The sequence below is a fragment of the Stegodyphus dumicola genome, chromosome 3 (genome assembly GCF_044657685.1).
Source record: "Stegodyphus dumicola isolate Sdum_Otavi_A_Nest chromosome 3, ASM4465768v1".
NCBI lineage: Eukaryota > Metazoa > Arthropoda > Arachnida > Araneae > Eresidae > Stegodyphus > Stegodyphus dumicola.
In genome coordinates, this window is record NC_140770.1 from 79,737,871 (window position 1) to 79,765,760 (window position 27,890).

Consider the following 27,890-nt stretch of genomic DNA (forward strand, 5'->3'; position numbering starts at 1 on the left):
AACTGCTTCAACACTCTTGTTGCTAAAAAAGGAGCTGATTTTGTTCCATACATTACCATAAGTAATTGATAAAGTTTAGACGCATCATTCAACGTATTTTTCCAAAGGATGTATTGAAGTTTGCGTTGCTCAGGATCTATACGAATCTGCCTATACATCTATACGAATCTGCCGATATTTTACATATATCAGCAGTGAAAGCCATCTTGTGTTTTCTAGATCATAGCAAGATAGAAAACAGGTCATCTTGAACTACACCTCCATTTCTGCCTTATAAACTCCATGATGAGGCATTATGTATTTAGGAGTTTCTGACACACTCTGCATTTTTTGCATATGCCCTAATGTTTCATATTTACTCATGAACTCACATACATCCTAGACATGTCAGATGTTTTTTCTAGTCTCTTCCACAAATCATTTAACCGTTGGGTGGCCAATTGCAAAGAATCACCCAGCTGAACATCTTGCCTTAATGGTAGAGTCACTACATATCTACCCTCAATATTCCTTTGATGGGTCTTCACAAAATGTTCCTCACATTCTACTTCTTTATTTTTTATTTTGAGAGATTCTGTAACAGCCTCAATTTCCCAAAAGGATTTGATTAATGAATTTAAATCTTCTTCGACTCATAAATCCGCACTGAATCGTATTGCCTGAATTTGAACCAACATTTACACCGGTAGCAATGTATCCAAATACGGAATTTTGAAGAGTTATATTAGAATTTCGTGGATGAATTTGATCAGCCTTCAATAGTTCATAAAAGCATTCTGCACCTAACAAGGCATCTATTTCCTGGGGTTTGTTAAAATGAGGATCTGCTAGTTTGATCTTTTGCGGAAGCTGTGAAAATGAAAAATTAAAATAATTCACTGGTACTAAAGCATTAATTTTAGGTTCAACAAAGAATTCAAGAGCTCGGTGGTAATCACGCTTGTTTGATATCACAGCAGTAAGCTTGGATTTTACCGATAGAGCTATTCCATTTAAACATGAAATTGATATGTTAATTTTATTCCCTTTTCCAAGCCTATTAGCGAAATCATAGGTAAAACATGAACACTGACTTCCGCAGTCAAGTAAATCTCGACAAGCAATAAAATTCCCGAAAGAATCTTTAACATAAATAATAGCAGTAGATAGTAATACCTCCTTCAAAATCACTTGTGAAGCAGTTACAGACGAACCAATAAATTTCGAATTGATTATTTGGTTGCAATTAGATCACATTTCAAAACATCTGGTGTCAGCTTTCAGCTCTAAGTTATCTAGTAAAGGGGGTCAGAATTCTCCCCACACAACTCGCAATGGTAGCAGGTGATTGGGAAAATGCAATAAACTATGATGTTTTTTCATGCATTTTGAACAGCTGAATTCTGAACGACAGTTCTTTGCAGAATGAGTCGGATTAAAACCCAAGCAATTAAAGCATAATTTATGTTTCTTAACAAGTTCAAGACGTTCACTTACAGTCATTTTCAAGAAAGAATTACATTTATACAACTTGTGAAAATTGTAACTTTTACAACAAATACATTTAAAATCTTGACCTTTAACATTTGACACCAAGGCAGTCATCTTTTGAATAGGTTGACCCTTTTTTTTGCATTAAACACATTAGATGACTTTGACAACTGCAAAGTTCTAGCATGAATTTTTAGAAATGTAATAAGCTCAGATAATTTAAGTAACTCACTTGTTTTTGAATCTCTTTCCCACCAAAGATGAGTGGAAACATTCAATTTTTGCAGCAAAATTTATGCAAGAAATGTTTCTGCGAATCCCTCTATTTTTTTGGTCTAATATTTCCAGAGACCTTACACTTTCATTCATTGTGTCTAGTAATTATTAAAATAGAAGACGGGCTTTCATTTTGTATGAGAGAAATTGACGTGAAACGCTTTATCTGTATGAAAACCTGATCACATTTATTGGAGTCTTTCTCTTCTAAAAAATCCCAAGCAATTTTATAGTTACTGTCACAAATTGTGACTGATTGAATAATCCTAGCTGCTTCGCCATGAAGCGATAACTTCAAATACGAGAGTTTTTGGGAATCCGATAATACATTATTATTATGAATGCTTGAAATGAAAAGATCCCGAAAGCTTAACCAATCTTGAATTGAATATCTAGATGGCAAGTTTAATTTAGGTAATTTCATACCTTGTGCACTGGTATTTTCAATCTTTACATTACTTGCATCTTTAGCACTAAATTTTGACATTTGCCGTTTAACTTTAACCCACAAAGTATCAATGCTGTCTTGAACTTTGTCAAACTCTTTTTCATCAACTACTTCAAATAATTTATCAAAAATCTCTGAAACTGATTATTAAATTTTGCACATTTGTTTTCAAAAAGTTGTAACTGAAATTCATCACAGGTATATTTTTCGAAATCTGAAGTTGCTTTCATTATACTTTAAAATTCTTTTCTTAATTAAAAATGCTTCCATAATTAACATTAATAAATAATACCGAACATATATGAGCAAATTCACTTACTTCCATTTGAGGTAATCCAAATAAAACCGAAATAATTATCTTGTCGAATGCGAAGTAATATATCACACTTTTTTATCAATTTAACACTTCACCTTTAAGCTTTTTAACCAGCACTTTATCCACAGGCAGTAATCTTTCTACCGGGTTGCACGGACCACAATATTCGAGAATAAAAGTATTCATGAAACACAAACACTAGGATTTAATGGTCCGTAGCTTTATTTTCTTTTACTTCTGTTTGGATGGACACTCTTGCCATTGCAATCACATACGTGCACCTCCCAGTCAATAAAAAAAAAAAAAAAAAAAAAAAAAAGGCTGCTAGCTCACCACGTTGTTGTTTTCTCTCATCGTGATTGCCAGATCACTTCTGCCTTAACAGTTGTGTTGGCCGACAAGTGTTTTCTCTTCTGTAGCTGCATCTTTGTAGTTATCAGCGGGCATTGTTTAAGGGCCATTCTGAACAATCGAATTCATTATGTTGATCAAACAAAAGTTTGTAATGCAGCAACAGGTTTTTTAATTTAGTTCTTGTATTCAATTGATAACATAAAGCAGTTTGTTCATCAGCATTTCCCATGAAATTGAGGAAATTTGTGATCAGCATTCCGCAGGGGTAGTAGTGATAGACGATGATAAAATTTGCCCTTTCACTTTGAATGTTGGCATTTAATTCTCGCGCACGATATTTATTGCACTAAACGATGTCATTTGGAAACATGAATTATACTTGTGTATGTTTGCCAAGAAATGTTTCGGTTAACGTGTGTCACCAAGGTTGATAATCGTTCAAGAGGTAAGTTTAATTCTCGCAGTTTCACTTTTGCACCTGTATAGCACATTCCTGGTGCTTCATTCTTAAATATATGGGCTCTTCAATATATGCATAATTTATCCATCTTTCCATTAATCACACTTGGATAAAGACTGTAATCATAATTAGTATGGTAATGGAATGTATTAAGATTTAAATCAGCATGCAGTGTTCGTCTGCGATCGAGCAAAGCATGTTCGAACATTTCCCAGTCTTGCTTCTTGTTGCTCATTTGTTTCATACAAATGGGCTGGAGCAGTACGTACTCAGAACATTTCCACTCTTGCTTCCCATTGTTTATTTGTTTCTGAAGCTTGTGATGCCTTGTTCTTTCAGGCTTGAGGTGCAGATCTTCCAACTGATTTTTTTGTTTTGGTGGCATAATTGATTTTATAGCAAAAGGTAATGCTTTGTGGCGACTATTACAAATTCTTTTTCAGAAAACAAAGAAAATGTGCTTGATGGAATAACATGCATGTTAGTATATGTGTGTTAATGTGTGAAAATTTAAATATATTATGCTTTGCTGAATACTTTAAAAATTGAAGACACTTTAAAAATTTTTAATTTAGACAGTGGCAACACATTTTTCTTAAATAACTGAGTTTGTTTATTAAACATGAGAGAAATTAATATAATTGTGTTTTCCCGAGTGGCAACACAATTTTTTCATATCCCTTGTTTTTCTGATTAAATTTGAAACTTAAATATCGTATGCTTTGTAGAGTGACAATACAAGGCTTTTAAATCAAAGAGTTTTTAATCAAAAGTTCTTTAAATTAGGATAAAATATAGGTGTATAAAGAGTGCACACTTCATGGGCTAGTTTTTGAAAAATTTTATGTATACAGTGACCTTCCTTTTGTTTTGAAGGTCAAGTGTGACGAGTTTCATGAAGATCAGAATTAAACTGCAGATTTGTATAAAAGACAAACATTCATTCATTACATGTATGTACAGTGAAATACGTTTAACACGAAAACGCTCAAGATGAAATATCAGTTACCATGAAATAATACAACCATCCTGACAAACTACTATGTATTTTCATGCATTTTGTTTCTCTTAACACAGAAGAAAAAGATTTCCTTTCTGGGAATGAACAAAATATAGAAAACACCGGCCTCTCGGGTGAGATTCAAGAGGACACGGAATGAAAGAGAGGTGGTTTCACATGTTTCTTAAAAAGGAGGTTAACCTGGCTTTGAAATATCCTCGGAATAGCTTGCGACACGAGCGAGTTTTGTTTATCTAAGCTACTTTCACCCTCCACCCCTACAAACGCCACACAAACATCACATCAGTTGACTTTGAAATTCGGTGACGAATACATTGTAGTGTGAGTAAAAACTAGTGAGTTTGGTTCATATGTTGCACTCTGCATGTCTCTGTCTCTATATGTTGCATTCTGTATGGAACTCAGTGACTCCAAGGACAATTGAAAATTGTTTTCATCATGCATGATTCTCAAAAGTATCAGATTCTTTGGTGCCAAAAGAAATGGAGAAGGAGGATATTGAAACTGTGACGACACTTAATGAAATGTTTGAAAAAGTTTCTGTATTAATGGACTGTCCTGCTGTATTATAGGAAGAATTCGTTGCAGTAGATGATGGTAATGTGTGCATAGCTCCAATTATAGCAGACGGAGACATTCTGCAGTTTGTTCAAAGCTAAAAAAATATCATTGATGCAGATTCTGATGACGAAAATAAAATAAATGCAGTTCCTGTTCCCCCGTCATCCGAAATGAGGAATATCGTAAAATTTATGGTCAGTTATTTAAACGCACATTCTAATGGTGAAATGAATGACAAAATCGACGACATTGAATGATTTGATGCTAAAAAAGACAATGCAAAGAAAAATATCAGATTATTTTCCAAAAACTCAAAAAAATTTTTTTTTTCAACTTGAAAATTTTGTATTAATTTTCAGTGAGTTCTTGTGAAGGTTTTTGTTTGAGTGATTTTTATTGAATACATGCATATATACATATCTATGTAAATAAAATGTACTCTATTAGAGTACATAATTTACTAATAACTTAATTTTAATTTCTAATAACTTAATTTTGTTGAATATATATATATATATATATATATTTCAATGTTATTTAACATGAAATTCTTTTAACATGGAAAAAATATTTCAGTCCCCTCAGTTTTGTGTTAAAATGATTTTCACTGTATATATATATATAATGCATTTCAGTATGTTGAATTTTTTAGGTGCAATTTGTCTGAATAAATGTATTGTATCATACAATTTATACTTTTATAAAAGGTAATTTTTTCAACCTTCAAATATTCTAGAGTTAAATTTTTGTTCACCCACCTTGTTGTCATAGTTATAAAGGAGTCAGTGACATAACATGTACCTAGTTTCAAATCCTGGAGAAGGCATGGATATTTGCAAGCGTTTAATGTCTTTGTGGCAGGAAGCATTTAGAATGTTGTTGAGCTGAAAGCCCTTTTGAGAGGTTGTTCGAAAGGGAGGAGGGATGGGAAATTCTGTACCCATCCCTCAAGGATATTATCTTTCAAAACTGGAATTAAGTTGGGCAAATTTGGACCTATATAAAGTGGCTATGGCATAAGCCAGTAATGGGTGCAGTTCTTTTCTCTTGGCCATGGTAAAATTTGTGAACTTTGATTTGATATTACTGCCAGACAAATGAAATAAGTCACAACACACAAATATTTGTTCTTAAAATATTTATTGAGTAACACATTTATAGAATTGAAACAGAATACAATTAATTGTATTCTGTTTCAGTTTCTTCATTAAGTTTAGAGTGCTTGTTTGGCAGTAGCATTTATTTTGTTATTATTATTAATTGAAAGCTATTATCAAATATTAATTAATCAGCTATTATTATTATTTAAAAGTCCTAGAAATTTAGAATATTGTGAAGTATTCTTAATTATATTGGGAGTAATGATACCTAATTTTTTACCCTAATTAGCTACGACTGAAACATAATTTTCAATTTCCTAAGCAATGAGATTAGCTTAACCCTTTTCATTTTGATTGCTGGGCTTTGTATGATTAAATTATAATTTAATACTACAATTTTATTCAGCATTAAGTTTATTAACTTTACTCTTTTTATTTTGATTGCTAGTCTTTATGTGAGTAAAATAAAAATTAATGCTACAAGTTTCAGTGCCAATTTTTTTAATATTTACTGCTTCATAATTTCAAATTATATGTGTGTATTTAGAATAATAATATATGCTGAATGTTAGCCATTTATCTGTGTTTATCCATATAGTCTTATATTTGTGCTTATATTTAGCTATTTATCTTATATTTATCCTTATAGTCATAATACTGGAACGTCACAGTGGTTGGATCCTCGGCTGTCTAGAGTTCAGAAGAAAACTATTGAAGATTGTGGGGATGATGGTATAATTCTTTTCATTATATTAAAAAAAAATTCAATATATTAACCTTTATATCCCTTGTTTATAAGCTTCTGCTGGTTATGAAAGACTTCTTCAAATCCTTATGTGAAGAATAGGAAAATGCTTAAAACTGCTCATGTATTTTCTGCACTTTGAAGCACATTTGTAAATTATGTGTATAAAACATTTTGCATTTAACCCTGGCTCAGTTGAGAAGAATCATTTTTATTACTTCATGTTGCACACTAGTGTCAGTCTTTTAGACAATCTAGAAAACTGATTTTCCAACTCTAGTTTAATGTAGCACTTTAACCCGTTTCCCAATCATTCGTTATTGAAGAATGAGTTTTCATTTAATGTGCTGTGTTATAAATGTTTCCAGTTCTTCATTTCCAATTTTATATCTTTTAAATTTATAATATAAAAGATTAAAAATGAAATATAAATATAAAAGATTTAAATTGCTGAAGTAGAAAAAAATTTTATCAATCTGTTTCAAAATGAAAGCTAGCTCAGGAGGGGGGGGGGGAACTAGGTAGCATAAAAAAAATCTTAACCAATGAATTCAAATTGCTGGAATGAACCATGAAAGGAAAAATGAGGTTCTCATCTGAAAACACTATAATGAATTAGAGGAAATATTTTCGAATTTACATGTGTTAGCTATTATTAAATAATGAAGTATATGTATGTATGTTCCTTGCATTGTCGAAAAATGGCAGCTCCTAAAGCCATCAACTTTTTAACGTATATGTAGTGCTCTACCGAATATGTGCACCTTGAAGTCCAAATTTTGAATATTAATTTTTTTCCCATATTTTGCTAACAAACTCAGTGATTTAAAAGTGATGTGTTGTCATTTGTCAAAGTGTAAGATATGTTTCAAATTTAATTAGAAAATTCAATAGTTTGAAAGAAATGTGTTGCCACTCGGCAAAGTGTAAGATGTTTGTCTTTAGAATTTAAAAGACAGCCGTATAAAAGAAATGTGTTATTACTGCTCAAAATGAAATATTTTAATCTTCCACATGTCAGTTTGTTGCCATTGGGTAAAATTTAGAATATTTAATTTTTTTTTCAAATCTAATTTGTCTATTATTGATTAACAAATTAAGCAATTTAAAAGCAGTAAACACCATTATATATCTCTATTATTATTAATTACTAGTTGAACGCATTAAAATCGTTATGAGCAGCAGAGGTGCCATTACTCTCGAAACTTTCATTTTGTCTGTGTCACTTTTGTGTTCGAATCACTTTTCAAATTGCTGCCACCAAATTTTTTCTGATATATTATATGTATAGTGGTCTGGTATTTGCTATGTGTTCAAACTGATCCTCTTTCCAATATATGTATAAAAAAGTCAAGTAATGAAGAATTTTTATGTTCCTTACATTGTAGAAAAATAATGCCACCTAGAGCCATTGAATTTTTAATGCATGTAGCCTTCAGTAAGTCCGAATTTTAAATTTGTTTTATTTCACATTTTGTACAAATTTAGCGAATTTTTGTTTAACAAACTCAGGAATATGAAAGTGAGAAGGGGCAACACTGTTCGAAACAAAACATTTATATATTCAATACACCAGGCTGTTGCCATTCGGCAAAATGCAAGATATTTATCTTTCAGTTTCAGTCCATAAATTAAACTTTTTGAAAGCAATGTTCCACCGTTTCCTCAACTAATGTGTCACCACTTCCTTATCTGCACGCATCAGTATATTGCCATTCAATAAAGTGTAAAATAATTAACTGAAAAACTTTCGTATAAATTTCCTTAAAAATATTTTTTCTGGTGTTTAATCTGATTAATTTATGTAAAAAGCATTTAAATCAGGAGATATGTATTTTATTAAATTACAGCAGCTGAGCTCATTAAAATCATTATATACTTTTTTCTTTAGATGATAACTCTTGTAGGCGGCTGGCCGTCTCAATGGCTATTTTTTAAAGAAATAATATATATATATATATATATATATGACAGCCACTAATGTTGTATCAGAAGTTCTAAACTGTTTTTAAGTATTTTGTGATTTTGTTCTTGAATCTGATGTGGCATAATTGTGAAGAAAGCAATACTTAATGGCAAAGCTAAAAACATAAAAAAAAAAAAAGTGTTTTAGCAAGCTGAGTCCAAGAGCATATTGATAACCTGCGATACTCGGTGAAAGCGTAAAAAGCATAACAAATCCTCTGATTCCTCTGATGTGACTTTAAAATCTGAATCCTTTCAGATTTTTCTTTCCTCCACCTTTTCTTTTTTTTTTTAAATATAATTTTTATAACTGTTTTAAGTGGCTAGTATGGCAAAATTACAAAGACCTCTCTTTTATATGTTCCTGTCTCTTGTTATTTCTCAGTCAAGTCTGGGAAGTTGTATAAGCAAGAGGTGATTGATTGTATTTAGTTAACAATTCCAGTTTAAAAGACTTTTTACAAATGGTATAAACCTTTTTCTAGGGTGGTTTTATTCTGTATATCAGTTTTTAAATTCCTATGCATTGAAATCTGAAATTTCCATCTAGAAACCCTATTAGGAGTTGAATATAGGAAATTTAAATGTGCATGTGATTATGGCAAAGCCACGAGGGCTATCTGCCTAAAAGGAGGAATGCCTTCGTGGAAGATTTTCTAAAAGAAACTGGCTCATATACACGTTACACACGGGGAAAACCATGAAAACGCCCATGCAGCCAGCTCGTTCGCGGGATTCGAACCTTGGACCGAACTACCAGTGTTCATCGACTTTACCGCTCTTCTGGTTGGCCTAGGAAATTTAAGAAATGTCGGTTTGTAATGATTTTAGATTTAGAAATTGCATTTAAATAGAATATAATCACCAGAAATTGATTAACTCTTTCGCATCGAAGTCACCCGTAACGCCCGTTCATTCAGGCAACGCCTCGTTTATTTTCTACCTAGGGCTTTTCCCCTCCACCTTAGTGTATGGCTCATTGGTTTTACGAGTTGTTAAGAGACATGTCAATCATTCTTTTGAAGCAACTAAAGGAGACACATGGAAAGCTATTAACGTTCGCAAGTGTAATCCGGCTCTAAGGTGAAACTGCACACAATGGATGAAACCGCTGAATACCCCCCAAGAGAGAAACAGTCATTTCACTTAAGTAGGTTACTGTTAATGCTGTAGCTATCTACCAGGCAGGGGAAAGGAAAACTGTCCAAGATAAATTCGTAAACACAGGCGTTTTCGATGTTTGATGAAAACAGATTTGGTCGTCTCTCGATGCGAAAGAGTTAAGGGAGATTATCTCTTTTGAGAATGTGAACTTAAATGTCATTCATATTGCATTCTGTATTCAACAGAAATTTTCCAGTTTTTGTCATCTTTCAATGTTACAGGAAAATCTGATTTTATTAATTTATTTATTTTTTATAGATCACTGAAAAAGTATATTTGGTTTGATTTTATGTTCTTTGAAAGTACAGATTGGAAAATCTGAATTTTTTACAAATCATTATATATGTTTTTTAGAACTGCCGTTTGGTTGGGAAAGGATTGATGACCCACATTATGGTACCTACTATATAGAGTGAGTATTAAATTATGGTTATTATAATTGATGATAAAAATTTTATATTTTAAGTGAATTTACTCTTACCAATTTGTAATAAATAACTTACAGTCATGTTAACCGACGTACTCAATATGAAAATCCTGTCATTCAAGCAAGAAGAGTGAATGATAATGGTATGTAGAAAGTTTCGTGTACATTATTATGTGCAACTTTATGTAACCAATATTATATGTGGATGTGTTACAAGTACATTATTATGTGCAACTTTATGTAACCAATGAATGTGTTACATGTTTTTATGAGCTTATTCTAATGAGGAGAAATGATTTCTTCAAATATAGCAATTATTTTTTATTTATAACTTTATTATTTATTAAAAAATTAAGGGATGGCAAAATCTTTAAAATTTAAGGATGGCACTGAGATGCAAAATTTGTAGAATTTAGGACTTGCAGAGACTGCACCATGCTGCAAAATCTCTAGTGCTAGCCGTAGATAAGCCTTAACATATATATATGTTATAATTTAATAAGAATGAGGAATCAGCTTGCAGTTGTAATAGTCGAAGTTTGAATGCATGCTGGCGAAGATAACACAATTGGATTTCGATAAATCACCAATCTTTATTTTCAAGCATATCACATAATTTCTTAGTAGATAAGATATTTCTAGATAATAAGCAATTACAATATTTTTATGTGCACGTTATATCATCTTAGAATAAGAACAAAGGAGGGTATAGCAGTATAGAGATGTTTGCAAGGTGGAAGCTAGGGAAAAGAATGACGTAATTTCTTGCGAGCGGTGTTTATACCAAGTAGATGCGGAAAGTACTGTGATTGTTTAATTTTCGTTTCATGTTTCAAGCAATGTTATATAACATAGTAAGATCTTGAATTTGGGAGAACAGTTGAATTTAGAGAACAGACCATATCTAGAATAGTTAATTTTGAGGTTGCCAATTATTTTTAAAGCAACCATTGTATTTTGTTAAATCTTACACACATATATGTATATATATACAGTACAAAGTCCGTAATCCGGACATCCATTGTCCCGAATGATCTATAATCTGGATCTCAAAGCCACAAACTTTTTTTTTTATGCTTTACGTATGCGCATTTAATGTGTAACAGACGGTATAAGCTAGGCTAAAATTTTCTTTACTGATTCTAAGGCATTTCAGTTAATGTTGCAGATTGTGCTGTTCCTTAATCTTCTAATTGGATCCGTCTTATTATTTTTTCCAGACTATGGTCTAAACCTTTTTCTAGGGTGGTTAGACAGACGGTCTAAACCTTTTTCTAGGGTGGTTTTATTCTGTATAACAGTTTTTAAATTCCTATGCATTGAAATCTGAAATTTCCATCTAGAAACCCTATTAGGAGTTGAATATAGGAAATTTAAATGTGCATGTGATTATGGCAAAGCCACGAGGGCTATCTGCCTAAAAGGAGGGATGCCTTCGTGGAAGATTTTCTAAAAGAAACTGGCTCATATACACGTTACACACGGGGAAAACCATGAAAACGCTCATGCAGCCAGCTCGTTCGCAGGATTATTAGAGCAATTTTGTAAAAATTAAGCTTGAACTTTCGATTATGTCAAAAAGAGTTTCCAATTCTGGACCTGTCAAAGGATCTACAGAGCAAAAGCATGTGTCAATGTCCATCAAACAAAAAGTGGAATTGCTGCAAAAAATGGGTAAAGGCATATCTGTCAAAATTATGCGGGAGTATGACATTGGAAAGTCAACTGTATATGGCATAAGCAAAAAGAAAAAGGACTATTTTGTGGATTCCAAAACCCCACTTGCAGTGAATAACAGAAAAACGGTTCATTATGCTAAAAGTGACAATCATGACAAAGTGATGATTGAATGGGTCAGACAGCATCACAGTGAGGGCGTGCCATTGATGGGTCCAATGCCTATGGTTCAAGCCAAAATATTTCATGAAGAAATGAACTTAAACACTGAGTGCACATATTCGACAGGTTGGTTAACCAAATTAAAAAATCGCAATGGTAGACAATTAAAAATTTCAGTTGAAAAAGCTTCAGCTGATACTGAAGCTGTTGAACAATTTGCAGATGAATTCATTGAACTCATTACTAGTGAACAATTATCTCCAGATCAAATTTACAACGCTAATGAAACTGGTCTTTTCTGGCAATATGTACAGTGAAATACCTTGGCAATCTTTAGAGAAAAGGCTCCAACTGGTGTCAAACATTCCAAAGCAAGACTAACAAATTTTAGCGCACGCAAATGCTACAGGAATGCACAAGTGCAAACTTTTCGTAATTGGAAAACATGCACGACCTTGAGCATTTAAAGGAATAAAGATTTTCCCCGTTATATATTGTGAAAATAAAAGAGCATGGATGACACAAGCGTTGATGAATGATTGGTTTGAAAATTATTTTATACCCGAGGCTCGGTGACATTTGAATTCGGTTGGTTTACCTGATGACTCAAAAATGGTACTGATTGTTGACAACTGTTCGGCGCATACTTCACTTAAAGTTTTAGTGAAAGATAATGTATCCGTATTATTCTTTCCTCTAAATTGTTTGTCTGTCATTCAGCCTATGGATATCGAAATAGTGTGCGCACTGAAATACAAAGTAGCATTTTTAAAATTCGTGTTAAATTTCTTGAACAGTGGCAAGATTATTCAAGAATTTTTTAAACATTTTAGCATAAAATCTGCTGTGTGGAGCATAGCAAGATCTTGGAAGGGTGTGTTTCCAGATACGTTAAAAAAATGCTTTGCATAATTTATGGCCAGCTAGTACCATATTTCATGGTGAGGACGATGAAGATGATAGCCACGAATTTGAAGGTTTTCGGATATTGAAAACTAAAGGTAAAATTTTCCAGTTTATGGATTTTGTAAAGAAATGTGGAGAAGCGGTAATAAATGAAGATGATATAACAGAAGTTTTTCATTGCAATGACAATGCCCCAATCACCAATCAATTATCGAACGGTGAAATCTGTAGTATGGTTCTAGATCCAGAAAGTACCACTCCGATAGTGAAGAAAGTGGCAGAGAGGTTATCGAAAACGAAAAAACTTCGATTGACAAGTTAGTCGGTATTCTCGATACAGCAGTTACAGGACTTGAGCAGTGAAACTTTGTAACTGAACAAGAAATTATGTCTGTTTATAGAATTAAAGAGATAGTATTAGCACAAAAAACGAAGCAACTTAAACAACTTACATTGAAATGAAATGTTTAATAAAGTGAACAAATAAATATTAAGTTTTTTTTTGTAAATTTTGATACCCTTTAGATCATAATTGCTCTTTATTTCATAAATTATGGTTTCATATTTTTAATTGTATAATTTCTGCATGCCATCTTACCAGATTTAAATTGATGATCTATAATCCGGAATCGCCGAATTTCCGACGAGTCTGGATTACGGTCTTCGTGCTATATGTGTATTGATATATATGGGATTTATTTGTGAGTCAGATAAGCCTTAAGCATGTGTAGGAAATAGGTGTAAGTATAATAAATAAGGTAATTTATTTAGGCTTAACAAAAAAAAAAAAAAAAAAAAAAAAAAACAGATTACTGTTTAGAGGAAACTAAAATGAGGCAGTGCTGAGGCTGAAAAAGTACAATTATCTGTTCCAGTATATTTTTTGTCTTTTTAACAAAATGGGATGGTTAAGAATAGGTTGAATATTTTCAGACTTGTGAGAGACCTTAACTTATGAATGAATTTGTTTTTATTTTAAATGCTTATTATCAATTTAGCTTTATGTTTACAGTTTCTGCAGCAGATATTAGCCACTCCTCATCATCATGGCACCGTCATTCTGATCACACTAATAATAGTCATGGTCCTGGTTTCCTAGCTGAGCCTAGGTCAGTTCCATGGGCATCCAGAAACAGCTCACTAACTCAAACCTCCAATTGCAGTAATTCAAATGATCCAAATATTGCCAGCACTAACAATAGTGAATCTTTTCTGATTGTTTCTTCTTCTGATGGCAACTCCTCATCCTCAAAACCTCCCCCTCCTCTTTCTCCACCACCAGCTAATAATATTTCTTCTTCACCTGCATCAACTCACCGCTTTCCTTATCTGCACTGTATACCCTGTCTTAATGAAAAGCATGAACCTTCTAAACATTTGGCAGATGGCAAGGTAACAGAAGGCAATGTGGTTATGGGGAATGGTACTGTTACAACTAATGCTTCTACTAGTGATGCTGGTACCCGAGTGTGTGATCTGCAAAAAGGACCATCTCCTGTTTCCATGGAAAGAAGCTCTACGTCTACTGGCCGTCACTGTTTTTTTCAAAATTCTGATTCAAATGATTTATCACACAGAGTGTCTAATATTTCAGGTACTGAAAAATTATTATGAATTTTTTAAAAATTATACCATTGTTTTATAATCTTGATCTATTTTTTAGTGAGATGTGTGTACTTACTTTTGCATATTTAAAAATTGTTTTTTTAAATATTTCCTCATTCAACTTACTATTAGTAAATATCTAGATGATATTGGTATAATTAATGAACATTAGACTTTCATTAAATATGCAGATGGTATTGGCATAATTAATGGAAATTTGAATTTAACGACTTGAATTCGCTGCTCAAATAACGAAGTTTATTTTAACTGGAAATTAAATTCATCTTGAGGAATACATTTGCTATTCATAAAGTGGAATCTCTTGTAGTAAATTATTCAACTAAAATATGTAAAGTGTAATAATTATTTATTATTTAAAGCAGTGGTATTCAAACTAGGGTGTGTGAAAATTTATAGTGGGGTCTCAAGGTGGATTAAAATCCTAAAATATCTAAATTGATGGTATGTAACTAAGGATCTACACTCTAAATTATTGCTGCGAAATTGAAATTAATTTTTGTGGGTCGTTTGTATGTTTATGAGGTAACATTGCCATTAAGTTTGAAAACCTCTGACTATTCAGAACTGATTTCAGAAAGCAGCTTTATTATGTAGTCAGCTGTAAAAAGTTGGAAGTAATTGCTTTAAAAATAAATAAGTCATCCCAATTCTTGAAACAGTCACATATTCGAAGATCTTATGGGTTTTAAGGTGTACAAGTCCTCTTAAAGTAATCTGTTCTTCTTTTTCAGCTTCTTTTGCCTTTCCAAATTTATAACTTTAATATCTTTCTGTAATTACAATGTAATATTTTTTTCCCAATTTAATTTTAAATAGAAATTTTAAACTCTAAATTGATTCTAAAATTCCGATGCAATACATTTTTGGAATATATCCAAAGGGGTGATAGAGGAAATTATTAGAAGTTATGAGATTATTATTTATTATTAGAGGAATTCATTAATTATTATTCCTATGAAGCAGTTTGTTAGAGGCTGGTCCATTTGCTTTGATTTCAAGCAATGGACAGTGTGTTGTACTCTGACAGGATATTGCTATAATGCTGAAATCTATGAAGGTCATCTAGTAATTCAGAAAATGATACATACGGGTTAGGGATTTCAGTCATTGAGTAATGAGTAAGATAGCAACCATAGACAAACCAGAAGAACATTCCTTTTATAGTTTCAACAGGATGTAATGCCACCCAGCTGGTATAGTTGTTAACCAGGGGTGGCCCAAGAGCAATACGTAGTGCAGGGAGAAAATTATGCCACATATGCATGACGTCATGTGGGTGACAGTCGTTAGTTCTTGGCAGTTGTTTACATCCATTCCATTTGATTTGTGTTGTTAATTTGCTATTATATCTAGTCGGAAATGGCAAATTGTGCTATAACGTTGTGTCAGAATTATAGAAGGAAAACTAAAAGTCAAGGCATCACATACCATCGTTTTCCAAGTGATCCAGAACTTCGTAAGTCATGGACTGTTTGCTGCAAAAGAGCATATAATTTCAACATCGAAAATGCCAGAATATGTGCTCTTCATTTTACACCTGATGACTATGTATGGGATCTAAAGGCAGAATTGCTTGGTTCAACTCCTAAAAGGGTGCTGAAAGCCAATGCTGTTCCCACTTTACATCTTCCATCATCATCATGTGAAAATAACTCACCCATAAAGTATATATGTTGTGCTTCAAAAACTGAAGTTAATCTGGAGAGAACGTTTTCTAACATGAATGAGTCATCTAAATTTATGCTAAAAAGGGATAGAGCAAGCAGGTGCCAGGCTCGGGAAACAAGAAAACGAGCATTGAAAAATTTAGCTTTCCTTTCCCCCAAAAAAGAAAAAGCTACGAGCTGATAAGATAGACTGTGCAACTCAGTTTACATCCAGTGACACATCTCATATAGTTGAGCATGTGCAAATCTTAGAAAAGGGAAATAAGAGATTAAATATGTTGTGCTGCCAATTAAAAATACAAAAGAAAATATTTTTACTGAACTTTGTGCTTCTCATAAAAAAAAATTGCGTAGCTTTCAGAAAATGAGCAGGAAAGTAACAAGCAAACAAGTACATAGTGACTTCTGAATTAGTACATAGTGAAGTTAAAAAAAATTTTAGGGACAATTTTTACGGATAATCAAATTTGCTTTCTCATGTCACATAAAAAATTTGTTAAGTGGAATGCAGATGACATTTGCAGATCTGCAACACTTAAGGCAGTATCCCGAAGATGCTACAACTATCTCATACAAAGAATAGGATTTCCATTTCCTAGCATTTCGACTTTGAAGAGATGATTATGCTGTTCATTTCGCTGTTCTCCTGGTTTGCTACATGATGTAATTCATGTTATGCATGCTGGGGCATTACTGATGACAGACCAAGAATATATGTTCTTTCATTTGATGAAATGAACGTAGATCTGTTATGACCAAGCAGAGGATAAGCTTGTTGCCCCACATAGAAATGCTCAAGTAGTAATGGTGTGATGACTTCTTGCAAGCTGGAAGCAGCCAATATACTTGTATTTTGACTTTGATACACAAATGACGGCAGAAATATTGAAAGATATAATAATAACATTGGCAGAAATTGGATATCATGTTGTTGCAGCTGTAGTTGACTTGGGTGGTAGAAATCGTGCTGTGTATACAAAACTTCAGATTACTCATCTTAACAGCTGTTTTACACATCCTCATGACTGTAGTAAACGTGTGTAGGTGTTTGCTGATGTGCCACACCTTTTGAAACTTCTTCGTAATCACTTTTTGGATGATGGATTAATGCTTCCAGGAAATAAATGAATTACTAAAGAACCTATCGAAAGATTGATGTCAATAGATTGCAAAGAAGTGAAAATTTGCCCAATGTTGTCTGTAAGTCACATTGCTGTTAAAGGAAATGAATGTCAGCGTATGCATTTAGCTGCACAGTTATTTTCAAACCATATTGCACAAGGTATCTGCTATCTTATACCAGAAGAAGAGGACACTGCAAATTTTTTTGAATTAGTGAATAATTCATTTTATATTCTAACTCCAGGAAATCTGTCTCTGATACAGTATTAGCTTGTGCATATGAAATACATGAAGAAATCCAGGAGAGAACTTTTTGAACAGGAGAAAGAAGAAGTTTTATGCATTGTGTGAAGACATGAGAGTTGGCAAGGCAAAGCGCCTATTACCATTTCAAAAAGGATTATGATATTGATTAGATCACTACTTGGCTTATTTTCTAATTTAAAACAATTAGGAGCTAAATACCTTTTAACTTCCAGACTAAATCAAAATTGCCTGGAAAATTGTTTTTCCCGAATCTGAGGTCTTGGCCATTTCTATGATCATCCCCTGCCCATAGATGTGAAATATCGAACACGTCTTTTATTGTTAACTAGTAATTCCTGCCAGATTTCACTTTCCAACACATCTTCTATTGCTGCTGATGAGGAGAAAGATGCATACATTACTTCTCAGTTTTTTGGTAATATTTTACCTAACATGACTGAAGCTCTGAAGATGTTAGATGGTGAAACTGAGATGAGGGATATTGTTTTGCTGATTCTACATTGACCCTTGCAAGTGAACCTGCAGCTGAGTGCTCTGTACAAGGTTTTAGGTACCTTGCAGGGCTACATAGCCTACCACAGAAGAAAATATGACCATTCTTCCCTTCAGATGAACACGTTGGTTGGATAGAAATGCTTTCTCGTGGTGGTTTCCTTGTTCCATCAGAGGAGTGGTTAAAAAAAAAAAAGTCAATTTGAAGTAGTGTTTGTAAGTGAACATGGGAAAGATGGTCTTACAAGAAGTAATAACATTATGCAAACTATGTGTCAAAAAATTGCACAAAAGTTTCCTGATGTACATAAATCGTAAAAGACACGAACATTTATACGCATGAGGTATTTGAATACAGAAATGAAAAAGAAGAAAAGAAATAAGGCTGATATGAAAAAGGCACAGAAGTGGATTGCATCATCTTTATAACTCCTCCTCATATTACACCTGTGAAGATACTCTTCAACAGCAGCCGGGACAGCGATTGATGATGATGAAGTACAAAACATTAATGAAAATGAGTGTAAAAAAATCATTGCTAGATGATAAGTCAAATGCATATGATACTTTACTACACAGTTTCGAGTTTGAGATAGTGTACCAGAAAACATTTCCCATGCATTACAAAGATGTGAGGCTTCTTATGACATGAAATATTGATCCCAACAATCAAAACAAGCTTTCGTGTTTTAATAAAAGTATCCTGCCACTGCAAATATCCTCTTCGCAAACATTTCACATTAGCATATTTAATCATATCATATTTTGTGAAACAATTTTTGGCATTTTGAAGAAAGAAACTTGTTTTAGAACACAGTGTTGTGAAATTTATAAGAGAATGGCGTTAACATTAAGCACAAGATGTCTGAAATGGAACTGTTACGCTACCGGATTAGAATCATCATTTACTTCCAGATATGTTACAAAAAGTGAGCTACAGAATGTCAACAAATCATGCATACAACTTTAGGTACTTAAGTTGCATCATATGACACTGTTTGGTATTGAAAGTTCAAAAACAAGGACTATGGCGTTCAAGAAGCAGAGTGTTCTGGCCGACCTATTGGTATTGATGAGGCCCGCCTGCGAGAACTTGTGGAAGAAAATGAGTATGCAATGAATCGTGACTTTGCATAAGAGTTAGTTGTTAGTGTCATGTTCATTAGTCGGGCTATACATCACATAAACTTGATCTACAAGTTCACGTTAGCATGTTTAATCATATTTTCTCAAACAATTTTGGGCAAAGAAAGATATTTGCTTTAGAACAGAGTATTAAAATGTATTAAAATGTCATTGTGTACAAGGTGTCAGATATGGTACTATCACACTTCCAGATTAGAACCACCATTTACTTCCAGATATGTTGCAAAAAGTAAGCTACAGAATGTCACCAAATCATATGTACAGCTTTAGGTACTAATGTTATACCATATGACACTGTGCAGGTTTGGTACCAAAAATTCAAAAACAAGGACTGTTACACTCAAGAAGCAGAGTACTAGAAAATAGTGTACCAAAACACATTTTCCGGGCATTACAAAAATGTGAGACTTCTTATGATATGAAATGTCTTTCCCAACAATAAAAACAAGCTTTCGTGTTTTAATGAAAGTATCCTGCCACTGCAAATATCCTCTTCGCAAACATGTCACATTGACATATTTAATCATATTTTGTCAAACAATTTTTGGCGTTTGAAAGAAATTTGCTTTAAAACACTGCTGTGAAATGTGTAAGAGAAATATCATTTATCATAGAGTACAAGGTGTCTGAAATGAAACTATTTCTACTAAGTTGTGTTGCAAAAAGTCAGCTACGGAATGTCGCCAAATCATGTATACAACTTTAGGTACTGATGTTATGTCATATGAAACTGTGAAGGTTTGTTTTGTGAAATGTGTAAAACAAATATGTTATGTCATCGAATACAAGGTGTCTGAAATGAAACTATTTCTACTACAGTTGTGTTGCAAAAAGTCAGCTACAGAATGTCACCAAAATCATGTATACAACTTTAGGTACTAATGTTATGTTGTAGGAAACTGTGAAGGTTTGTATTGTGAAATGTATAAAACAAATATGTTATGTCATCGAATACAAGGTGTCTGAAATGAAACTATTTCTACTACAGATTAGAATCATCTACTTAACTACTCCAAATTAGAATCATCTACTTAACTACTACATCTATCTTAATACTACAGATTAGAATCATCATTTACTTCCAGTTGTGTTGCAAAATGTCAGTTACAGATTGTTACCAAATCACGTGTAAAACTTTAGGTACTAATGTAATGTCATATGAAACTGTGAAGGTGTAGTACCGAAAATTCAAAAACAAAGACTATGACATTCAAGGAGCAGAGTACCAGAAAATATTTTTCATGCATTACAAAGATCTGAGACTTCTTATGACATAAAATGTGTTTCCTAACAATTGAAACAAGCTATCTGCTTTTAATGAAAATGTTGTGCCACTGCGAATATCGTGTGCACAATGGCATATTTAATCATATTTGTTAAAAATTTTTTGGCATTTGAAAGAAAGAGACTTGCTTTAGAACAGTGTGTTGTGAAATTTATAAAAAAATGCAATAATAATTAAGTACAAGGCGATTGAAGTGAAACTGTCACACCACCAGATTAGAATCATGTACTTCCAGTTATGTTGCAAAAAGTGAGCTTCAGAATGCCACCAAATCATGTGTACAACTTTACGTACTAATGTTATATCAAATGACACTGAAGGTTTAGTACTGAAAGTTAAAAAATAAGCACTATGACATTCAAGAAGCAGAGTACCAGAAAACATTTTCCGAGCATTACAAAGATGTGAGACTTCTTACGACGTGAAATGTCTTTCCCAACAATCAAAGCAAGCTTTCGTGTTTTAATAAAAGTATCCTGCCACTGCAAATATCCTCTTCTCAAACATTTCACATTGGCTTCTTTAATCATATTTTGTGAAACTATTTTTAGCATTTTAAAGAAAGAAACTTGGTTTAGAACGCTGTATTGCAAAATGTATTTGAAAAAGAGAGACTTGCTTTAGAACGGTGTGCTTTGAAATTTATAAAAAAATACCATTATCATTAAGTACAAGGTGTGTGAAATGGAACTATCACACTACCAGATTAGAATTATAATTTTCTTCCAGTTCTTTTGCAAAAAGTCAGCTACAAAATTTCACCAAATCATGTGTGCAACTTTATGTACTAATGTTATATCAAATGACATTGAAGGTTTGGTACCTAAAGTTCAAAAACAAGGATTATGATACTGAAGAAGCAGATCACTCTAGCCAGTACTGATGTTGATGATGCCCACCTACAAGAACTTGTTGAATATCAGTATGCAACCACTCAAGGACTTGCGTATGCTCTCGAGAGAGCTAAAGCTGAAGAGTTAGACATTAGTGCCATGTCCATTAGTTCCGCTAAGCATCGCATAGATTTGACGCTCAAGTTCAATTGTTGGGTACTGCATGAGATTACTTAATCAAACCTGCAGCCACATCTTGCTGGTGCTATCTTCCATTCTGCGCAGGATGTTCGAAATGTAGTTGATCTGCTTTTGGACTCGTAACCACCAAGTTTATGCGTCGATGATTTTGAAAAAATACCAAAATGCTGACAGAACATCATAGATTTGGATGGTGATTTGTACCTGTGGTATACATACTGCCTTCATGTTGTTGTTTTTTCTAACTTTTTATGAAGAACATTTTTTGGTGGAAAACTTTTTTTACAACCAGATAAAATAACTGACTATTTTTTAAATGAATTTATGTAGTTTTCATACATAACTGTGATGTATACATTTATTTTTCATTTTACTTCTATTTTCATTTAAAATGAATTTTTATCATAATTTTTGTTTTATGAATGAGATTTATATCAAAGTGAGATATTTAATCTCAGTGTCATGTTTACCAATATTGACTACCTGAATGATTAATTGATAAATTCGCTTATCCAACTTAATTCACATGTTTTGGTTACTTTCTTTACATACCAAAAGTAATTCTATGTATTGAAGCAATGTCTGGGTTAAGCATTGAGAACTAAGTAAACTGATACATGCTTCAGAGGAAAGAACAATTTCTCGACCACACTATGATGCAAACATCGGATGAGTGAGCGACATATTTCCTTCAATGTTATTTAACTGATGCATATGTTCTTATGTAATTTAATTGATATAACTAAGTGAACTTGCACATACCTGACCCTGAAGGAAAACAAATCTGTGTATAATGCTGGAATACAAATAGCGAAAGAGTAAAAGTAAGATATTTTGTTGAGTGTTATTTAACTGCTGCATATGTTTTAATTTTGATTCCATATAACTTGTCATACCTGCCAACGTTTACGAATTTTTTGTAATTTTTACGAAAATGCGTTTGTCTTTAGGATTTTACGATCGTAATCCATTTTTTACAATTTTTTTTTCATTTTTCAAGTGTTTTTAGTGATTTTTGGCAAAATTTTAGAATTTTTCGCCAATTCAGCGATTTTCGCCAATTGCATCGTGTTTTACTGCCAACTACCGACTACTTTGAATCCAGTAACCTGCGGTTTCTCCCAACTCGCCACTTAACCAGCCAATCCAATCCGCTGAACTTGTTTCTCCCACTCTTTTCTTTGTGGGCACCAGATTATTTTTTTTCGCGTTCGCTTCAGCAGCAAGGGAATACTCAGCTCGGGCGAAGCGTGGATTGTCGCATTCCTTTTTTTTTTTTTTTTTGTTTTTTTTGTTTTTGTTTGTTTGTTTGCACGTGCTACGAATTATTAATACTCTTCACTATAAAAAGTATCAATTTAAATTTTTGATATCATTCTTCATTATGATTTTTTTAAAAATAAAAAAAATAAGCTTATGGGTTTATTTTTAATATTACAGCTCGCAGTGATATTTCCAAGTCAAACATATTGTTTACTCGAAATCCTGATGAATTACGAGGTGTTTTTGTCCGTACTTCTTTAATTAAAAGTTCCAGAGGCTTGGGATTTACAATAGTTGGCGGTGGAGATGGTTCTTCAGGTGAAGAATTCTTGCAAATCAAAGATGTTGTACCAAATGGTCCTGCATGGTGTAATGGAAAATTAGTTACAGGTAGAATTATTCAGACTTCTAAAATTATTTTGAAAATTTAATGAGCTATTATTTCATTGTTAATTGGATAACATAAATTTATTTAAATTACCATATTTACTCATGTAATAGTTGTCTTTTGTTGGTTGCCAATTTTTGATTGTGAAAGTTTAGATGCAACTATTATGCGAGGAAATTTACTGCACAATATTGTACAATTTTGACATTTTTTTCTGCTTCAAAACGGGGGTGCAATTATAACGCGAGGGCGACTATTACGTGAGTAAATACAATATTTATTTTTATAGCATTATAGATATTGCTAAGCCAGAAATCACTAGTGCTATGTCATTTTTTCAGGTTTTTCAAACTTTTTTTAGAATATTCTTTGTGTTGCAATATAGTTTTAATAGTTTTGTGTATTTGCTGTAAGAAAATGTGGTTGAAATATGGGGTAGTGATGAGTTGCCAATGAGTGTTTGCTTTTCTCTTATAATCATGTCTATAAACTTAGAGAGTTTTAAACATGGCATAAATTGTTCTATTGACTTTTGCAAGTTTTATCTTTTGACATGCTTTGCATTTATTTTATTCATTGATTGTAAGATTAACCGAACAATGAAATGAGGTATTAGCTTTTCTAAATCATAAAATGTAACTGGAAATTTGAGAATGTCATAATTCTAATATAATGAAGTTGTATGTGAATAAAAAATGTGTTACAGAGAATTATGCTAAGAGGTGGTAACAGTAAGGGTAGGAAGCTAGTTTGAAGGAAACCGTATGACATTTATTACAACCATATAATTTATTTACCACTAGCACCAAGTCAAATTTGCCCAAGAGTTGGATAAGGCAGAAAAACTTTCATAAATAGAAGGAATAATCTTAGAAACTTTGGAATAGCTTCTGCCATAATAATTAACCAGCCAGTTGAGAAATGCTGTATTAAAATGGAAAACAAAAGCTTGTTAACCAAAATGTTCAAAATCCAGTTAACTACCAAATTTAACGTGGCAGCAAATAAGATTCCTGGTAGCAGGTAACATACTAGTATCTGAATATCTAACATAACCCGGCTTCTGTCAGTGTGGATTCACTATAGTGTATGAAATGGTGGGTGTTGCGTAGAAGTTTGTGAGCTCTTATATTTATGCTTTTATTTTGTGTTTTTAAGCTTATTTAGAATTGCAATTTTGCATGGTAAGTGTAATTTAATTGATCTAGAGTGATTTAGTATTTTCTCTTTTGAGTCAAACTGGATCAATAATTAATGTTAAGTTGCATATAGCTGAGCCCGCTTCAGCTTAGTATGTGTGTTTTGCATCATCTCTGAGCCCTTTAGCATGAAGGTATTTGGTGCACCACGATTTAAAATTTTTAAGGGCATTGTTTCTTCAAGACTTTCGACCAGTTTGTTGATTTTTTGCATTTTTACTCTCTTTTAAAGTTATTTTGAGTGCACAATCACAAGATCACTCATTCTTTCTTATCATACTGTTTACTGTGCTTAATAATTAAGAGTGCATTACATTTGTGAAAGCTACTTTTTCTGTAAAAATTTTAGGCCACACTAATTTTGCACAATTCAGTCAAGTTTTAGTCAATTTTTTAATGTTCAGTCAAGTTTTCAGTGTCTGATCTGTTTTACATTTTACTCTGCATAACCAGATGCAGTCATTTTAACATGTGATAATGTCCTGCCCCCCTTTTTTTGCACTTCCCATGCTACATCATTTATCCAACTAATCGACTAGGCTGTAATACACGGTATTAAATGATACAACAAATTGGAATTTCTAAAAATTCTTTTAAAATACCATTCTGTTTTACTTTGTAATTATAGAAAAAATTTAATCGTCAAAGACTGCATCTATTTGTAAGCAGAATCATGGAATTAGGTTTTCCAAACAACATTAGGAAATGGCTGTTGTAATGTGTGGCCATCTTCTCTGTTTATTGAAATTGAGAACAAGATAATGAATTTTCTGGTTTTAGAGTTGGCAACAAAAGTTTAAGCAAGAAAATTATTTCTTATTCGAAAGAAAGATCAAATGAGGAGGCTTTGCAAGAAGATATACTTGAACGGATGATGTGTCCATATTAACCATTGCTGAGCCATCAGATGACTGATGATGAAATCATTGGCTCTATTTTGAACTTGACACAGCAAGAAAATGATTCCGATTCTGGTATGGATAATAAATTTGATAGAAGTGAGAAAATATCTTTTAATGAAAGTTTGGAACATGGTGAAAATACCTAAAAATTTTAGAGCACAGAACAAGAGATTATTTATGACTCTATAACTCTTCCCCTCCCCCCGAAAAGGGGGGCTTCTCTAAAGCAGTCTACAGTTTTAAAACAAACCTCTTTCAGAAAAATAAATGTTTAAAACATGTAGACAATATTATTAATTAAATATTATTAATTAATTAAATATTTTATTCTTTAATTATGTCCCTTACTTTCATATGTCTTAATTTTATGTCCTTAAGGTTTGTATATGCCCTTATTTATTTTGCACTTTTAGTCCAAATATAATGATTTATCTTTTTTGTCCTAAAATCCACACAGCCTCTGCTCTCGAGCATTGCAGATTTCTGATCTTCTATTGTATTAACAACTGTCAGCAAAATGTTATTATAAGAACTGGGAACTGGTCTGAGGAAAGTAAATTGCCTTTGTATTTAGCAGATTTTATGTGGAGACAAGACATTTGCCAAAAAATCAGAAAATGCTTGATGGATGTCAAAAATCCTGGTATTAATATTCATTGAAAATGTATATCATCGTCAAAAGGAATTAAAGAGCAGTGTATCAATAGGGGCTGGCTATTATCCAGCTACTGTTTATTTTACTGAAATTGATGTTGTAGATTGTTAAATTTGTCATTTAATTGGTTTCTTTTAATAATGTATAAAAGTCGGGTATGGATAATTATCTAAAGCAGAGATTCTCACACTTTAAAATATTTGTGCAAAAAAAAAAAAGGGGGGGGGAGATGACAGTTCTATATCTCCTGTGCTACTGGTCCAATTGACAAAATTCAACTTGCGTTTTTTGTGTCTTGAAAGTGCAACTTAGAATATGTATTAGATTTATATATAGCGTTCTAATATAGGTATTTTGACACAAAATCGGAATTTTTCTGAAATGACACGCCAATTTTTTCCCATATTTTGATTCTACGATTCAAATTATGCCAAACTGCCAAGTTTTGTAAAAATTGCATGAGTAATTTTTTAAAAATCAACTCTCAAAATTTCAGCTCCTCAATGTTAATTAAATTTAATATATATTTATTAATATATCTTTTTTTATTAAATTTACTTGATTCCTTCTTCCAGAATTCGAAATTTAGGTTAATCCAAATATATGATTTACACATTTTTTACGATTTATTTTTAAAATTTGTATTGTGAAATATTTTTTAAATTTTTCGAAAAACTTTTTGTGTTATAAACTATAAAAATTTTAACATCTTCTTAAAATATATGTATTTCTAGGGACACCTGCAGACAATTAGTTTTTTTATTCAAAAATTTCTAAGATATACATGAATTTACACATTGGAGCATTTTGTAATTTAGCATTTTTTTTCTTTTTCTTTTTTTCTTTTTTTTTTTTTCTTTTTCTTTTTGAGTGATAATAGTGGCAAATGTGGTTTACAAACTTTAAAATATGTTTAAATTATTTGAAAGTACAAACGAGGATTTTGTTTCTGCTCATCTACAATGAAAAAAATTTGATGTGTACACCACATGACTTCCTTGTATTGGAATATTAAATTGGAATATTGAATTATACGCATTTTTTCTTGCATTTCATTTAAACTTATTGGATTGAATTAAATCTACTTTGCCGACAGCGCATAAACCACAATAGAATAAATGCATTCTTTAAAATTCACTCTAGTATTTGTTTACCATAGTGACACTCTGGCGCTAGATTCACTTAACAGTATTAATAATTATATAACAGTTAACTTATATAATAATTATATAAAGGAAACTAAGTTAACTGTTATATAATCCAATAATTATATAACAGTTAACGTATATATTTTGTTCATATTATAACTCATAATGCACAAAATTTATATCATTTAAAGAATAGAATTATCTAATCGTTGCCACATGTTCTATTCAAATACTATAATAAAGTTAGAATGATGTATAAAAGAAATTAAGCAAACAAAACAAAAAAGAAACAGTTTTTCACAGACAATTGAGTATTTCTCATTTAATTAATTCAGTTCTCACTTCGTGAGAAGGCAAAAATACATAAAAACTCAAAATATCTATATTAAAAATTACGAAGTAAATCTCAAACACTTATTTCCTCGATAAAATTCCAGAAAGAATTAAGCATGATTTAATTGGCAATAATAAATGAATGCATTATCTTTGTTGTTGCGAAGCTAAGTTTCTCTAGATTGGCAACAAATCCACTAGTCTCCTGTTTCAAATGTAAATATCAATGGCCGCCATTAAAAACAGGCTTAGCAGCAATTAAACAACTCTAAAATTGCTGATAATTCTAAAAATATTGCACACAGATTTAC

At 32.3% G+C, this 27,890-nt stretch overlaps 1 protein-coding gene across 2 annotated transcripts in view; it reads left to right on the plus strand.

Annotated features, from left to right (window-relative positions):
* The window catches only part of LOC118194615 (membrane-associated guanylate kinase, WW and PDZ domain-containing protein 1-like), a 141,912-nt gene that overhangs the window by 23,295 nt on the left and 90,727 nt on the right, over positions 1-27,890 (plus strand). The window contains exons 6-10 of one of the 2 annotated variants that reach the window (XM_085813022.1): positions 6,656-6,738; positions 10,235-10,292; positions 10,386-10,450; positions 14,065-14,646; positions 23,132-23,344. In XM_085813022.1, the coding sequence (XP_085669148.1) occupies positions 6,656-6,738; positions 10,235-10,292; positions 10,386-10,450; positions 14,065-14,646; positions 23,132-23,344 (1,001 nt within the window). The remainder of the gene's footprint in view (positions 1-6,655; positions 6,739-10,234; positions 10,293-10,385; positions 10,451-14,064; positions 14,647-23,131; positions 23,345-27,890) is intronic. The other variant, XM_085813023.1, reaches the window with a different exon arrangement.